Here is a 17,603-nt window from a genome sequence, read left to right on the forward strand (position 1 = left end):
GAAGTTTAAACTTAAAGTCTTTCCATAAATGTCCCATTATGTCTGAATAAAACTGTGAGGAAAATTTACATAATAGACAAACCGTGCCTGAATGACAAAAAAAGGCATCACTTTAACAAAGAGATGAAGCCACTGATGTTACGTATTTTTTTATCATCTGAAAAGAGCTCAGAACCACCAAAACAAGAGGGGTGAGATATTATTTGAAAGAACATGTCTAAAAAAAGTAACATAAATTCTTGTTACCCAATCCATCCTTCACTTAATTCGAAAGTGATGAAGCATGTCTTAAACTATAAAATCCTAATGAAGACAATGTGACAGTAATCCTTTGGCTCCAACACTGGAGATAAACTCTAATGAAGTGTTATACAATCATTTAGCTCACAAGAGTGCCAGGGTCACATTTCAAAAGGTTCTGAATCACTCAGTGGGGAGACCGGGGTGAGTGATGGCCAGTGATGCTAGCCATATTTTTATTTTTTTGGTACACTATCAACAGAGCATCGGGTGCAGACAGACTGTGGCCTTTCAGCATGCAATACCTCCGTGACAGCGGATGACTCATGACAGCAGAATGTGATGGAGCAGGAAACATCATTGGCAATTACACTGTTAACTTCACAGGGATAACTATAGTAAACATGCTATTTTCGAAACACGTTTATGGGCCACTTGAGGGACATCCATCTGCAGGAATTGGAGAAGACAATGTGGAATAAAGCCCCAAACATCTTGGAAATGTGATCTATGTTTGCTCTGCTTGTTGCCTTAGTACAAAAATAAAAAGGATAATCAATTGTTGACAGTGACCAATATATCACTGAAATTATACTGAGCATACTTGTGTGTGCGTGTATGTGTATGTATGTGTATATGTGTGTGTGAGTGGTACTGGCTTTATTGGCAAAGGACGAGGAAATTATTAAGCTACTTGTAGATGCATATATGCACATGCAATATATATACAACTAGAAAACATTGGAATTAAGAGTAGCCATAAAGCGTGGTATGACTAGATATAAAACGCTGAGTATAACTAGGGGTGGGAATCGAGAACTGGTTCCAGTTGAGAACCGGTTCCAAATTGTCCAATCTGTCAGAATCGTATGCCTCCGAGCTTATCAGTTCCTCTAATCGATGCCCAGATGTGATGTTGATGGAGCGAAAAATGCAGAACTCAACTGCAAGGGAAGAGCAGCCTCCGGACTGTCTGTAACATACACACGCTAGAGTAATTTCACTATTTCTATCTTGTAATTCATCTTCAAAAAAGGCAGCGGTTACAAGCATTTTTTGATTTAATGACTAAATAATAACATTTGCGAGATGAACGTGAAGTATACTACGAACTTTCTACGCCGTCACTCCGAGACTAACGTTAGCAGAGCAGAGCAGAGCAGAGTGGAGCAGCGATCAGCAGTAACGAACGAGACCAGTTGACCAACACACATTGCAGCATTTAACAACTTAAACCAACTCTGAGGTGAGAAAGAGGATAGAAAATAAGAAGAAAATAACTTGGTGCTCAGTCTGTTTCACCTCAAAAACCCTCCGCCCACTCAATGTCTCGGACAGCGATGTCTTTCCCTGGAGCCCTCAACCCTCAAATGTGAAGTTGCTCCGTGACCATCATTTAAGAACAGGTGTGAGTTTATGAAACTTTGTATGTGAAGCAGGGTGTTGTTGGAAAACAGCAAATGCACTTAACTTGTCCCGAATAAAATGTCAGACTATTTTCACATAATTAAGACTTTTAAAGCCAATTTGTTACGTAAGCATCTTTTGCATGTCAGCGTGACTAACAAAGAGGTGTTTTTAAACCGAGTGAAAACACTAACACCCACGCTGAGAACAGAATGGTGGGAGATTTCTATAAATATTTAAAGGACTAAGTAGTAAGATACTTACTGGCAAATAACACAAGACGAACAATCTATCCGTGGGTAGTTGACAGTCTAGCTGATCAATATCAATTGACTGCTCTGCCAGGTGCTTAGACTTCTGGCTTTCAAAATCCACTTTCCATCCCACACCCCACCCACTGGAATTCCAAGACTCTCCAAATCGATCCCTGACGTATTTTCACATCTTAAATGAAATAATGAAAGACAGTGCAAGTGAGAAACCTATATTACCAGGCACGCCAGCTCTAAAAAACAAATATGTGTCAGTCTGAGGTCAAAAAATAAATATCGCAAGGTGATTTATTACCCTCGTCATCCTTTCATTAAATTTCTGCGCTAATTTATGAGGTTAATTTCTCTCCATTGTGAAAATTGGAACTTATGCGTCATAGGGTTAGGAAAGCTAAGTCTAATGACCTCTCACTAAATAACACAACACCGACTACATCAGCGATCACAGGGCGTAATACCTGGCTCATGTCATCTGCATTAGGGGACATTATTCTCTACATTTGTTGTTATTCTGTGTAAGTACATTGAGAGCCACTGAACCAGAGTCAAATTCCTTGTACGCGTAAACACACTTGATCAATAAAGATGATTTTGACACAAATAACAGTGGCAGAAACACATTCATTCCTGCACACTACACTACCTGCCTACCTCAAATGGTACACTTAATTTCAATGAACACGCAATTTTTTGATAAGTCCATAAACAGAGAATCAATCCCAAACAATTTTAATAATCGATTAAATGGGTTTTTAAGTAAAAGTGAAAAAAAAAAATCACTAATTCCAGCTACTAGAATGAGAATATTTGCAGCTTTTCCTTGATTTCCTTAGTCTTCTATGATAGTAAACAGAATATTTTGGGGTTTAAGACTGTTTAAATAGGTCAACTGGGGCTCTGGGAAATTGTGATGAGCATTTTCCTCTATTTTCTGAAATTATAGATGATTAATCTATTAATTGAGAAAATAATTGGCAGATGAATCAACAATGAAAATAGTCTTTAGCTTTAGCCCTAGATACAACAGGGGATAGATTGAAACATTCATGCAAATGCAAATGATAACTCAGATTTATAACACTGGGTCATTTAGTTAACTCCTAGTTAACATCTTAAAAATAGACATAAACAACAGTTGATTCTAAGATGCTTAATGCTTAAGTATTTTACCAAATTGTGAAATTTCCTCAGCTATCTGGACATCTGGTGCATGATGAAGTCAAAAGGTATGAAGCTGAAGGTACAATCTGCTGAAATCATGAAAACACAATTTGCCATCTGTGTTGATATCTATGTTGCAATGTTGCTATTCCCCCCGTTTCATGAAATTACACAGAAAGGCCACTATTTTGGGAAGTACTGACAATGCTTTAAAGTGGAACATAAAAGCCTGTTATGATCCAAAACTACAAAACGGCCAGAATAAATCTGATTAGCTAACAGCTGTGGCTTAACAATGTGTTGAGATTTCTGGCCTTCATAATTTTTTTTCTCTTCTTTTCTCTATCTTTTAGTATTTTTAATGTTATTTATTTAATTTAACTTTTTATTATTTGTAAGTTTTATATATTTGAAATATTCATACACACTATAATTACTAGTAGTACTGTTATTTTCTATACAGAGACAATGACTTGGTGTTCTTGTTATTGAGGCCCTCTTAGAGGCCCCTGGGGATATTCTTGTCATAACAAAAATGGGAAATACTTGTAATTTTACACTTCTGTCCCCTTTTTTGTATCCCTAAAAAAAAACAACAAAAAAAAACTTTCTGGCCTGCAGTGTCTGTTTTGGAACAAAATCCTTCCTCCACCCACCGATATTCTGACACGCTACTCAGCCACATTTATTTTTAATGTCTAATAATAGAGAAGGGTACTCAAAAGCACTTACTGGCAAACATTTTTACCTTAAATGATCTTAATGTTAGGAAAATTATACAACATCAGCTCTCATGCAGCATTAAGTTTAAAATGTGAATATTATATTTCATACTTGGTGGAGATTCACCTCAGATTGTTTAGTGACTACAGGCTCTATATGGTTATGAGTGCCAAAACAAACAGACTGGGTACCGCAGGATGTATATTTTTAGCAGTAAGACACCAAAAGGTAGATACAAAGATAACAAAGCAAAAAGTCTGAACTTCAACACCCCAGAATGACTTAACACATGAGATCATGGATACACAAAAGAGTCGAGTGGGGTAAAAGACATTGGCAAAAGTCCAGCATTCTTATCTGAAAGTGCTTACTCTGCTTTTTACATGAACATTTGGATTTCAAGTTTAAAGTCTGGCACCTGAATCATGATCTCTATTGTAAACTAGTTTGTGATGAAGGATAATGAGGCAAGTTTATTTTGGATAAAAATTCAGAACAGCTCTAAACTAACACAGTCGAATACTAATTCAATTCAGAAATTGTTTTCATGAAACGGAGCAAATGAGACTGAGGTCGTAGTATCCTGTTCACTTTTATTCGGGTGGTATTTAGTAAACTTGTTCACCTGCAGGCAGATGTGGATCATATCGCTGAATATCAAAACTAGGTCAAAACCAAGTATATGGCTGGACTGTGTATGGTCAATGTGCTAAATTGTGGCCGATGTGTTACAGGGATAGTCAGCTGTAGTGTCTATAATGTGAATTCCTGCATATTAAATGTTCATCTGCAATTTTCTGTAGTTGTCCCAGTACTATTTGCTAGTAAAGTGTAGTGAAGTAGCACATCACATGACATGGTTAAGCTCCGTTTGAGTCAAAAAAAGGTTATAAATGCAGTTGCAAAAACAATACTTTCCACTCATATCTTGGGATGTTTGATTTGAAAGAGAACTTATCTTAATCATAACTATTCTAATTAACTCCCCCTGTTCTTTCATCTGTTTCTATCTGCAGATGTCTGTAAACAAATAGTCTCATCCATATGTTTATGTAGGATTAGCATACTAGGCTAACAGCCTGTCAGCTGTGTGACTTTATATCTGCGCCATGACGTCTTTCAGAGCACACAAACATCGCAAACACATGTCTCATATCCCCATGTCCTTTTATTCTTCATCAGCCACCACAGTGATGCAGTGATGGGGAAAAAGGATACAGCTCAACATCTCAACCAGTTGGCTAAAATCTGTTGGGCCGCTCGGCGCCTGATAGGAAGAAGGAAATTTACTGGCCCCAAAGGAAAAGTTTAAGATTTAGCTTCCCATTTATTTCACAGTGAATAAATGGGCAAGATGAATTTCTGTTGCAAAATGATCACACCTTACTCTTTTTGCAAAGAATTCCTAAATGACCTGCAAACTAGGGGGACTAATCAATCCAGCCATCCGTTTTCTGCCACTTCTCCAGGTTTGGGACCTTGTTGCTGCAGCCCAAACATCAATTTCCCATTAACATCCTCAAAGTGTGATACAAAATCTCTCCAGTGTGTTCTGTGTCTGCCTCGGAGGAGCCCTTACTGGAGACCCTACAACTTTACATCATCCAGTTGGAAGAGGGACCAAGCTACAACTTTTGCTTACACACTGTTTAACTACATTTTTCTATCTCAGAATTGGTTCTTGTGACATGCTGTCTGACCACATCAGAAATCAAATATGTTATCATTGTTCTGAACAGCCTCAGTCAAAGATGACTGTCACAGAGAGGAGAGGGGGACAGGAAGATGCGGTATTGTTTCACTACAGAGATAAAGGAGTATATTTAATAATACTTGCACTCGGTCAGTGTTATGGGTCTCTCATTTGTCCTTCTGAAGGCAGCAACACTACAGGGTAACCAGGGTGACCAGGCTACCTTGGCTAAGCCGGCTAGCATACACCTATGAGCATGCTACAGCTAAGAGGTGTGCTGGGTCATACTGAACCAAGGAGATCATTTACCGAACTGAACATCCAATACCGAACGGTTCAGGACAGATACACATACCGTTACATGAATACCACCTGACTCATCGTACCTGACACCATGCCTGTGTCATCCAATCTCAAGCTGCAACTTAAACTGGGATCAGTCAACACAATATTTTGAGTCAGATTAGGCAATCATACAGTCATAAATTCTTGTCAACTCGTTGACCTCAACCAGTCATAACTTGCTGTCTTTCATGACTTGCATGACTTATATAGGTGATCAAGAAAGGAGACCTGATCACCTTTAATGAAGCTTAGCGAAAGTTAAATCAGGAAGAATATCTTCATGCTTTCTCACTCTCTCTCTCTGAATCAGCTGTCTGAGGCATACACTCTTTCAGTTAAACCAAACAGATTTTGCCATGACCTCTGTGAGCCAATCATCTTGTTGCTGTCAAACTGACTGTTCCTCTCTCTGTTGCTGTCAGCTGTCATTTCAGTATTAGATTGATAACCCTCCTCCACCCCATTCACCTCCAGTTTTCATCAGTTCCAGTGCCCTTCCACTGAGCTCATCAGATGCCTGCTCCATATTATACCCATCCAGATCTCCAGCCATTGCCCTCACCCCTTCACCACCACAGTCTATTCCTGTACAACTCATAGCATGACCTCCCCCTTTAAAGGATTACAGCATGATGGGGTCTTATTGCCAAAGACTCCTCAAATATTTCCTCAACTTTCCCTTTTCGCTTCAGCATGTTTACAGTTGTGCGTGAAAGAGCACTCTGTGTACTTCTGCATCATAGAAGTTGCCAAAATAGGCGTGAGAAGGGGAAAAAATTCTGACATGCTACTCTTTTTCTAGAAAGATGAGATCTGGAACACATGGTAATAATAAGAGCTTTTAATAATTTGCAGCAACTAACGTTTCAATGTTAAAATTAACCTCATTAAAAGCATTTATTATTACCGTGTGCTCCAGACCTCATCTTTCCAGATCTTGCCTCAGTTGTCCTGTCTGTTAAAGCACCGGCTTGAGCTTCAGTTGGCTGATGCGCCGAGACTCCTACACCTTTATGCTACTCTTTTTGCTAAGACGTTGTGAGGAGTCCGACAAGCTGCATCTGTTGTCTTCCACCACGACATGCTAAAAAGGATTTTAAAAAGGATTAAAAAAACCACTAATTTTTCTTCTCAATAACCCCGTCTGTCAAGCCATTATCAGGCTGATACTGTGTAGTCTGATCTCAGCGTTACCCTTACTTATGAACAAGCTCCCAGGATACAAGGTAACAACATCACCTGGGGGAAGTTTGAAAGCCCAAAGGTAGAGGAAGCCAGCAATGTTTCCATGTCTGATGGTTTTATTCTCACCCAAGGTGAGGTAAACAAGCCAAGTTGTAGTCCTCGAGGACACTATAGCAGGACTCAAGAGCATATTTCTTTCCAGTTGGTTACCTCGCTACTTTGTACACTGGAAACACTGAATAATATAATCAACAAGATTCAACAAAAGTTTTATCATCCCATTAGAAAACTAGATATACTGCCTTGTGGTTGTCAAGTTGCAGTTTACATCCATGTCTGTCCAGACTTTGAAGGAATTTAATAAAAGGTATTAAGTGTAATTTCCTTGTATGTGTTCACATGCTTGGCTAATAAAACCGATTCTGACAGAACACAAAGTTGTAGCCATGACAGTCGACAAAGCTTCAGATATGGATGTGGCTGCAAAAAAGCTACAAATTCTAACAACACACACACACACACACACACACACACACACACACACACACACACACACACACACACACCTTCAACCCGGCAGCACAGAGGATCTATATAATCACCACAGTTTCAAGGTGGGGACCCAAGATTAGTGTCACCAATTCAGTATCTCAGATAAATGTGAAATATGGTCACAATCTCCCCTTCTGTTCCTGAGTTATGGCGTTGAATAATTATGGCCAGAAAAGTGTTTTTGCAGAACATTATGTTGTCCCAGTGAAGTTGACCTTTGACCTTTTGGATTTAGAGGAGACTTGTGGCCAAAAAACTTGTTATGTGAGGTCACAGTGACCTTAACCTTTGACCACCAAATTCTTATCAGTTCGTCCTTGAATCCGAGTGGACATTTGTGTCAGATGTAATCAACTTCCCCCCCGGTGTTCCTGATATATTGCTTTCATGAGATTGGGAGGGACGTGAGTTCACAGTGGCCTTGACCTTTGACCACCAAAATCTAATCAGTTCATCCTTGAGTCCAAGTGGACGTTTGTGCCAAATCTGAAGAAATTTCCTCATTCAAGGCATTCCTGAGATATCATGTTCATGAGAATGGGACAGATGGACAGACGGAAGGACAGACTTACGGATGGACAGATGGACAACCCGGAAACATAATGCCGCAGCTGTCGCCGGCACGGAGGCATAAAAACAAAAATACACATGTTCTACTGGATCATGGATGGAATCATCAAGACCTTGTTATCCGTGCCAAAGTGAAATCTTTCTCTGACCTCTCACTCACAACACCGCTGGCAGAAAACCTGGAATCTCCACACATCCATCACTTGACACAACATGTAGTTTATATTCTGACTAAAGGTTCTGCCCTGCCTCATCCAGCTCTGATGGACTAGTCTCTCAGGGCAGCTGTTGAGACATTGCATTCTAAGTTTATGTGCTAGAATTCCCATGGCAAAGTTCTCAGGACTCACAGGTGTAAATCTGAAACTCACAGTCATGAGCCCGTCTCTCTCTGGGCAGGAACAGCAATATTTAGATGAGATCTTGAGAAAATCTGAGGATTAAATGTCATCTCTTAACCTCAAGAGTGAAAAAGACCCCCTCAATATATCACTGAGTAAATCTACATACAGCCATAAAATAGCCTGTGCCAGTAAGGCTAATGGAAACATCTTTGGCATTTTGTTCTTCCATATTTCCCGATATATACCGTACCAGTAAAAAGTTCCTTCCCATTCCCTTGAATGAGAAACTGTGTCCAAACTTTTGACTGGTACTGTACTTTATGAAGAAGCTCCAGACTTCAGACTTAGTGTTTTAGTTTTATAAAATATTTTAAAAATCATAATATATTTTGTCCCAATACAGTCGTGGGACAAAATGTTTTTATGAATTGTATAAAAGTCCAAACTTCATAAAGATGTGTTACATTTTGAACTAGAATATAATATAAAAACAACCTAAGCTCTGCTACCTCCAATGTATTTTCTTTATGTCTGTACCTTTGAACATCTGGCAGAGGATTCTTCCAGCACCAGCTGTCAATTAGCTCTTAATGTGAAGTCACATTTTTGGAAAGAGGGTGGCTTACTAAGCTGAAAAAAGATCAACATGACGTCAATCAGCACAACACTTCTTTTTTTTTCTCTCTCCTCAATTAATGCCAGCACATGTGCTATATGTGCTATATGCAATCTGATACTAACAGAAACTGAAGCTTGATGTGGCTGTGAAGTAACGGTGTGGAAATGTTTAATTTCTTATAACAAAAATATTAAACATCTACAGTGTATAAACTAACCCTGAGCTGTTCATCATGTTGTGCTGCTGGCTTTGAGCTGAGCTTATGCAGGGCTGCCATGCATGTTTATTACACTGCTTGTTTCTCTCCCATTGAGAAGTTGATGTCTGTTTTTTGTGTTAAATTGCAGTCTTCAGTTTGATCCAACTGAGACTACACTGTAATCTACAAACTCGGTTGTGGTCAGTCTCCATTGCTCTTACCATGTCTTGTCCATACATGTGCTTGTATATAGGCTGCCGTCCTATCGTACAGACATAGTACATAACACAGACAAAGTCGAGCCTAGTAAACAGTACAGGTTGTTCTGTTATTTCTCTAAAACCATTAACTGTCAGGAATACATGGATCCTCATCCTTCCCTCGGGCACATTTCCCCCTGTAAATGGTAAATATCTGATCCTGTATTTTTCCACTCAAAAAAAAAAAAAAAAAAAAAAAACGTACTCTGGGATTTTCCGTTGTTTGGAAAGGAACTAGGACGAATGTTTGCACCTCACGTTTAGATGAGAGCAAATCACTGCATTTCCAGAGAGTATTTTCTCTCAGACCCATGAGGAGCGCCATGGTATTACATACCAGAGGATCAGAGTTAATAAAATCGCTGTAATTCCTGCCTCTTCTATCTCAGTAGTAATAAAAACACAGAATGAAATGCGGTACTATAAATAGACACGAGTATCTAATAATATCCTATAATGGGTGCCGGCCAATGTTGAGCTCACATTGTGCTCTACTGACCCCTGACTGTGGAAATCAATCACAGCTTCATCCGTACCCTAACCAACACCATATTGTTTTGATTTCTTGTATGTGTAATATAAAAGCTATTCTTGCAGCAACGATTTGAGACAAAAAAAGATCTTGGCTAACTGATATGGATACAAAAACGTTTATCAAACCCATAGGTGCTCGGATGGATTTTGATCAGGAGTGCACCGTGTTTTGGATTAATGAAATTCTGCAGCACGAGAGGCGCCATCACGTTACAGAACAACTACTTTAAGATCTGGAAAGGATCATGTTTGAACACAGATGACTGAATCATCTTTTGGCCTGTGAAAAGTGCTGTGTTGTTGCCACGACAACACTGTGTGCATCTATTCATAGCTACCCATCCGTGACATCCCATGTGTAATGTGCTCATCAGATGTTTATGTACCACTTGGTTTTGTGAAAACACATCAAAACAAACCTGACATTGGAGCAATTGCTACAGAAATGATGATGATGATACTGGTGGCAGTTGTGGTTGTGACATCCTTGCATGAATTTGGAGGAAAAAGATTCTGAACAAAAGTGAAAGGTCTAACAAGGACAACATGGTTCATTGGTATCATAAATTGTAAGTTATTCTGAACATAAGATGCAAATCAGGAATGCATAAGTAAATCATTTTTACAAAAACTTGATAGCTGCTTAAAATCTACTCTTATCTGCAACCAGACAGTAAGAGCTAACATCAAAGAGCAGCTTTATAAAAACTTATCGAAACTCTATTAGATGTGAATTTTCTACATTTAAAAAAAAATGTAAAAATGGCATTGAAGAGAGCAGTCAAGGCTGAGTGCTGAGTTGAAATTCATTCATTCAAAGCAACAGTAGAGCTCCTGCCATCATTTTGAGTTTGAGTCTCGCAGTGCTGACGTTAACATGTTTGTTAGTAACATGTATGAAAGCATAAAAAACAGTAACCTATGTATCGCAGCATCTCTATGAAACACTGCATGAGCCAAACACAGGTCAGGACTTGTCCTGTTAAGTCACGCTCACTTTTGCCAGAGGTAACAAAAGATTCTACTGAAAGGTGTGAGCATGATTGCTGGGTGAGTTTTAGGACTGACAATCCGAGTGCACCCTTGTCTGTACAGTATACCCTGTAGTAAAACCACCACCGGACAATGAAGAAAGTCGTGTGAAGTTGTCTGTTTGACTTTCTCAAATTAGGCTCCAGTCCAACACAAACAGACGAGAACAGCTACAGTGGACATTATTTTTTTAAGCAAAACAAAGTTGCTTTTTAGGTTTAGTTCAGCAGTTGGTGAAAAGTAAACAAACCAGAATTGAACTTCCTCATATTAAAATATGTTGTCATGGAAATTAAATTTCCTGGTTAAGCCAACAAACACAATGACTCTCTGCTGTATGTTACATATACACTTGTGGTGGCTACCTGACACAGGAGCTCATGGGCTGTGTCTGAAATCACTTGCTACATACTATATAGTGCACTATATTTATTGTCTGCCATTTTATTTGATGCTCTGAATTCTAAGTATGTAAATTTATCCACTATATAGTGCCCTCAAAACTTACACAATGAAACAAAAAAATAGTGTCCATGGCTCATACACTTCATTCTGCTAACAATCCCATAAAACTATGCACTGTATTTTTATAGATGCAAGATAGATTGCTGTTGTACGACTCCACAGCTGTTAGTGATGTCACAAACTAGACTTGGGCGGTATCAAGGTATTGCAGTATACCAGGGTATTTATAAATCCTGAAGGTATGATTTTCAATACTGTCAAAAATACAGACTCTCTTATTTCTATTAAACTGATACAGAGATGCTGTATTGAAGCGATGTATTGTAGTGCACAGCACACACCACCAGAGGGCAGTCTCTTCTGGTGGAACAGGCAGCTGGGCTGAGAAAGATGGCGACTGCAAGTAGTGGGGATAACGTTACAGAACCAGTAAAAAAGAAAAATGCCTCTGCCCCTGTTTGGTGGTCTTTTGGGTTCAGTCCCGAACTCCCCATATAACTTTATCTTGAGATGACTTCTCTCAACTACAAAAGTAGTTTATTAGCAACATGATTTTATTCAACTGCCAGTCTGTCACACCACCCGCACATCATCTCCGTTCAGCCCACTGATGTCTCATCGGGTCCTCCAGCAAGAATCTATGGAAGAAGTGCTTATTTCCTATCTGTTCATTATTCTATAAGCCATAAGTATTTAAACCCAGCAAAACTTGTCTAAGTAGGCTAATTGTATATTAGACACACAGCATTGTAGGCTAGACAATGTCAAACATGCTACAAGCTCAGCTTTTACGTTTTTTTCCCTTTAAAACACAAATACCGTCATATACTGCAGACCCCAATGAAATGTCAGGAAGGTATGAAAATATAGATATCACCCAAGTCTAGCATTGAATGTCTGAAGGGAGTAGTGAATGATGGAGTGATTTTGGATACAGGCATGGTGTTTTTAAAGGAATAGTTCACTCAAATTTCAAGTTCAAGTTCCAAAAAAGGCTTAAAAAAAAAAAAGAAAAAAAAAAAAAAAGAAGTAACTCCATAGAGCTCATGCAGCATAATTTATGTGTTCTGAATCCAAAAGTTCAAAAAGTCCTCACTGAAACAGATGGAGTGAAAGGTGGCGTAATAGAGATGTGATCTTTAAAGTCTAATCTTCAGAAAAATATAATTGAAATGGAAAGCGTAGCATAACTACAGCCTAACTACAACCCAGAAATTAGTTTCTGGCTTGAGGAAAATGAGTTGTTTTTTTTTATGTGATGCAAGACTTCTAATTTAACGTCAGGAAGCATAATACAGTCAGAATTTTATGAACTGTCAAAAACACATAATTCAATTAGGTATCATCCCATAACACATCATAAAGCATTTTTAAAAAGACGTAAAAGGTCAACTGACACCACGCCTCACTACAGACGTTTTCACTTTACTTCCCTGACCATGCACGCTCGCTTTCTGCAAGGTCCTGCTTCACATTCCTACAGTCAATTTTATGCATTCACACCTTGAAGTGGCTAACTTTGATTATCAATATATTTCCAAAAACAACTTTGCCTTTTGAACCATCTTCATCTGTAGCTAATGTGGAAAGCTTTAATGCTTGTTCACCTTCACACATGCAGAACACACTGCCCTTATTCAGAATTCTTGGAAGTAACTACTGGAGTGTGTAAGTGCTTCTCAGTGATTAAACTGGTCATCTGGAGGTGCACCAGTTCAGTATTAAGCACATGTTCCTTCCTTAAATTTCCACTGTGCATGCAGTTGCTATAACAACACAGCACTGATTTAAATATACTTAGCATTTTATAGCAATTTAGAATCAAAGATGGCCAATTTAAACTGAAACAGAGCCATTCAAAAAACACATCTCCTCGAGAATTAATTCAGCTATTAACGACATTTACACCTAACTTAACTGCCTTAAAGCTTGCATGGCCAATGAACTTAGCCTCATAACCCCCACCCCCAACTCCCCCCCAAAAAACAGACTAGACAAATGCTCAAAATGACAAAAAAAGTACATAAAGGGACTTAGTGCACATAGGAGTCCCATTTGCATAACTAGAAATAAACCTTAGAGTAAAAAAACAAGAACAAAAACACAATTTAGGTCAATTGACAAAACTCTGAAATGCACAAAACCATTTGCAACTTTCTCAAAGAAAAATGTTGCATTATCATCAGAATTAACATTTACAAAAACAACATTAGTCACACTATTTTGGGGTTGCTGCGTGTTTTTAAAATCTCTATCTGCATGTTTTTGGTTTGACTGTCTACATGTGGGGTGGACGGGGTTGACATGAACTGTCCCACAGTCCCTCCCACTGGGTCTGGTATTCAGGTACAGCTCCCTCCCTCTTTCTATAAAGCCTCTCATGTTTGCAGTGTAAACTTCAGACTTCAACTCATGGTAAACTCTTTACAACCTTGGAAAAAAACAAAACAAAACACCAAAATCTGCTAAACTGTAAACAACACACTTGGATGTGCACCATAAATTCTCCTCATCACGTTGTAAGTTAGAGCCTGAGGTAAGTGACTATTTCCATCATTTTAATTTAAGTTCAGACATTTTTTGAAAGGTTTTTTAACATTTTTCCAAGGGTAAAAAAAATGCAAATTGATGTCCTGTTAAATTTGGGGTAAGGAGTTTGAAGGACAAGGGGTTAAATTTGTGGGGGGGGGGGGTGGTTTAATAATCTGTGCATTCTGATGTATGGATGTTTATGTTGGATGGATGTTCAAAACTTTTCCTTACAAATCCATCAATACTGATTTGTATTTGATTAATCAACAGATGCCACTCGTTATGAAGCTAAAAAGGCTATAAATACATTTAATACCAATTCAATGCAAACTAATCAATCATCAGTCATGTCTTTGGCAGACGTCCAGAGCTAACTTCCTCAATGCAATTACTGTTTCTTTAACACTAACAGCTCCCAGCCAAAATGAGATTAGCCCTGCACACTGTCATCTGCTGCTGTGTTTTCACCATGGTGCTGCCACTGGTTAAAGGTGCCACAGGGGACTTCAACAGCAGCCTGAAAAAAAGGTGAGCTGCCTGATAAACAAGCACATGAGAACATTGTGTTCATTCTTAATAAAAGCCTATTTTTATCTCCTCTGTAAGAGATATTTATATCAAGTCATGTCTATTATCAAATGAGTAAATTAATAAATTAAGTGAATAATTGACTTAAGTGAAGAAAATGTCCCAGAGAATTTGAGTTTTACTAGAGGTTGACAGATACTGGATTTTTGAGGCTGATACTGATATCGATATTTGAAATCTAGCAACTATATATCGACCAATATTGGTTTTTGTTGTTGTTGATAAGAATCCCATAAATTTGGTTACTACAGAATTGTGGCCAAGATATGCACTGAGTGGAACATTTTACAGTTGAAAAATGAAATTTTTAGTGTTCTCTGGTGCACAAACTGTTACAGAGACACTGTTTGTCTTTGGCTTTTCTATACTGCAATAAGTAATTTCTTGTTACTTACTGGCGGACATATATATTTGTGATAAGCTTTTATCACCCAAAATATCTGCCTGGCAGATTTTATCAGTTGGGTAATTGCTTGCTTGTCAAGAATCAAATGCTATTTTCTTGAGACAACTGAAGATCTGCAGCCTTCCATGATAATGCCAACTAAGCTAAGCTGGCATCATATGAAACCATGCCATTTTTGAATGTGCAATGCTGTGTTTTTCTCTAATGTTGTCACATAATGAAAGTACAAGACAATTTGTCTGAATTAGTCAGTTCCTTCCATCACAATTTCTGTGCTCTGTGGCAGGTTCAGAGTATGGATGCAGAGCCGTATGAGGAGAGACCTGCGCAACAGTGTCGAGACAGCCAGTGAGCAGTACTCTGACATCCACATGGGACCACAGCAGGACGGAAATGCGAAAACTGTCTCACTCTCATCAAGGTAAAAAGAGATGCTGCATTCGTTATGCATTTGAATGTGTCACAGATGCTGCTGCGAAAAGGTTTTATATTAAAAAGGAGTTTGAATATTCAAAATCCACATTTTAAAAGGGAGGACAGTCAAGATTTTGGATGAAACTTTTACATGAATCTAGATTCATCTTGATGATAAATTGGATTTAAACGCGGTTAACATAATGAGTGAACAGATCACATTTAATAACCATGGGAAGCATCAACAATCTAAAAATACAGCATCTTCTTCTTCCAGCTTTGGGTTAAATATCAGACCCAGGAGGTCAACATCAACCAAATCATCCGGCTGTGTCCTATTCACATGCTCATACCACGACCTGCTCCACCGACTGCACCAGATTAGCCAGCAGAAAGATGCCAATGCCCCTGAGAACAAGATCAGCTCGAAAGGCTACGGGCGCCGACGCCGCTCACTCCCGGATGTCACTCAGCTTGCCCTCCTGACAGGAAGACAGAGATGGAGCACTGAAGCTGGTCAACGAGTCTACATTCACAAACGCACAGGCACAGTGGCCTAAGACCGGCACGGAAAGGCAGAGGAGAATCCTTGTTGGGGTTATTTGCTCACAGCAGATGAAGATAAGTCCCCTCAGAGGTTTTTTTCCAGAGACTTACTACTAGATATGCAGAAAGAACAGCTGCTCTATCTGTACAGCCCATCAGAGGAAACTTTGCTCAGGTCACTCTGGGAGATTCCACTAATAGATACTGTGTGTGCATGCTTAGGTGCAGGTTTCAGTATGTCTGAACAAGTGTGTGATTTATGGTTGAATTCAAGTCAGACCTGTGGGACTTCACAGGAATGTCTGTCTCTTCTTTAGCTTCCAAAGTGAACTTGGCTGCTGAGACTGAAGACAATTCCTGAAGATCTTCTCCGAAACACTCATGAACTGAGGAGGAACCGAGGCTGAGACAGGGGAGTCTTTTTTTTTTTTTTTCCTTATGAAACTGACATTACTGGACCCCAAACTGTCACACGCAGGATTCTCCCAAAAAGGAACTGAATAGGATGAACTGCTTGTAAAGTGCAATTTATAAAATACGTACTAAGCATATTCATAGTTAAAAATGTAATTAACAGCTTGTATATAAGGAAATATAAAGTTTCCTTATATTTAATCATATAATACAACTATATTTTTATACAGCCAATACACATATTAAACATGTTATTTTTAACTTCAATGAAGTATCTGGTGTATCGTAACTGTGTAAATAGTTATTTTGTCCTATATTCTTCATGTGCATTAAGTATCTTATCACTGAGTTAGGTGTTATATAAACTGTGTTATTGTGTTGATTATACCTTACTGGAAATTAATCATATTAGAGACATTTTAAGGTCATTTGTTTGGATGGTGAAAGTCAAACATGAAATTGTTAAAAACAAAAACAAACAAAAAAAAACCCAACTCAAGCAAAAGGGGTTAGTTAGTTTTTGGCTGGACTTTGGATGTCATGGAAAGTGACTGAGAGTCTCTTTTTACTATAAACTAGAAGAACCGATGATCTGATCAAAGTGTTGTGCTGCCATCTAGCTTTAAAGTAGGCTACATGTTAACAAATCAAGGCCAAGCTATTTTGAAATCAATGTGGCCTCAACAAAGCACTTAGTATGTTAAATGTTTCATCTTAAAAGACTTAGTTTTGACATTTATCTGCTTCTTTATTTGAATGTAATAAATCCTAATTTAGCCATAATTCAGTTGAAATTACTTGAAATGGTATTAGGTAACATGATTTGTGTCCTCTTGTGGTAAACACAGCAGGAATTGTAATAGTTTTCAGCTGGCAGTGAAGTCCTTGTTTCAGAAATAAATGAATGAACTTAAAGCAACTTTGATGTCATTTGGTGACCTAATACTAGTAATATTCTGCTTGTGCGTGTGTGTGTGTGTGTGTGCCAGTGTTAGAGGATTCACAGGCAACACAGTGTCCTGTGTAATTTTATGATGTACGTGTAGAAAACAGGATTAAACCCTGAGTTTTTAAAGTCAAAAAAGCTGTGCATGCCATTCTA

The 17,603-nt window shown here is 38.5% G+C and overlaps 1 protein-coding gene and 1 long non-coding RNA gene across 2 annotated transcripts in view; one reads left to right on the forward strand and one right to left on the reverse strand.

The window, feature by feature from the left end:
- The window catches only part of LOC137183473 (uncharacterized), a 60,797-nt gene that overhangs the window by 18,684 nt on the left and 24,510 nt on the right, over positions 1-17,603 (reverse strand). The gene's annotated exons all lie outside the window — the stretch shown is intronic.
- On the forward strand, positions 13,895-17,416 carry admb (adrenomedullin b). Its single transcript, XM_067590560.1, has 4 exons — positions 13,895-14,137; positions 14,546-14,661; positions 15,414-15,548; positions 15,819-17,416. Exons 2-4 carry the CDS (start codon positions 14,558-14,560, stop codon positions 16,099-16,101), a joined length of 522 nt encoding a protein of 173 aa, XP_067446661.1. The 5' UTR covers positions 13,895-14,137; positions 14,546-14,557; the 3' UTR covers positions 16,102-17,416.

Source organism: Thunnus thynnus, chromosome 5 (genome assembly GCF_963924715.1).
Source record: "Thunnus thynnus chromosome 5, fThuThy2.1, whole genome shotgun sequence".
Lineage (NCBI taxonomy): Eukaryota > Metazoa > Chordata > Actinopteri > Scombriformes > Scombridae > Thunnus > Thunnus thynnus.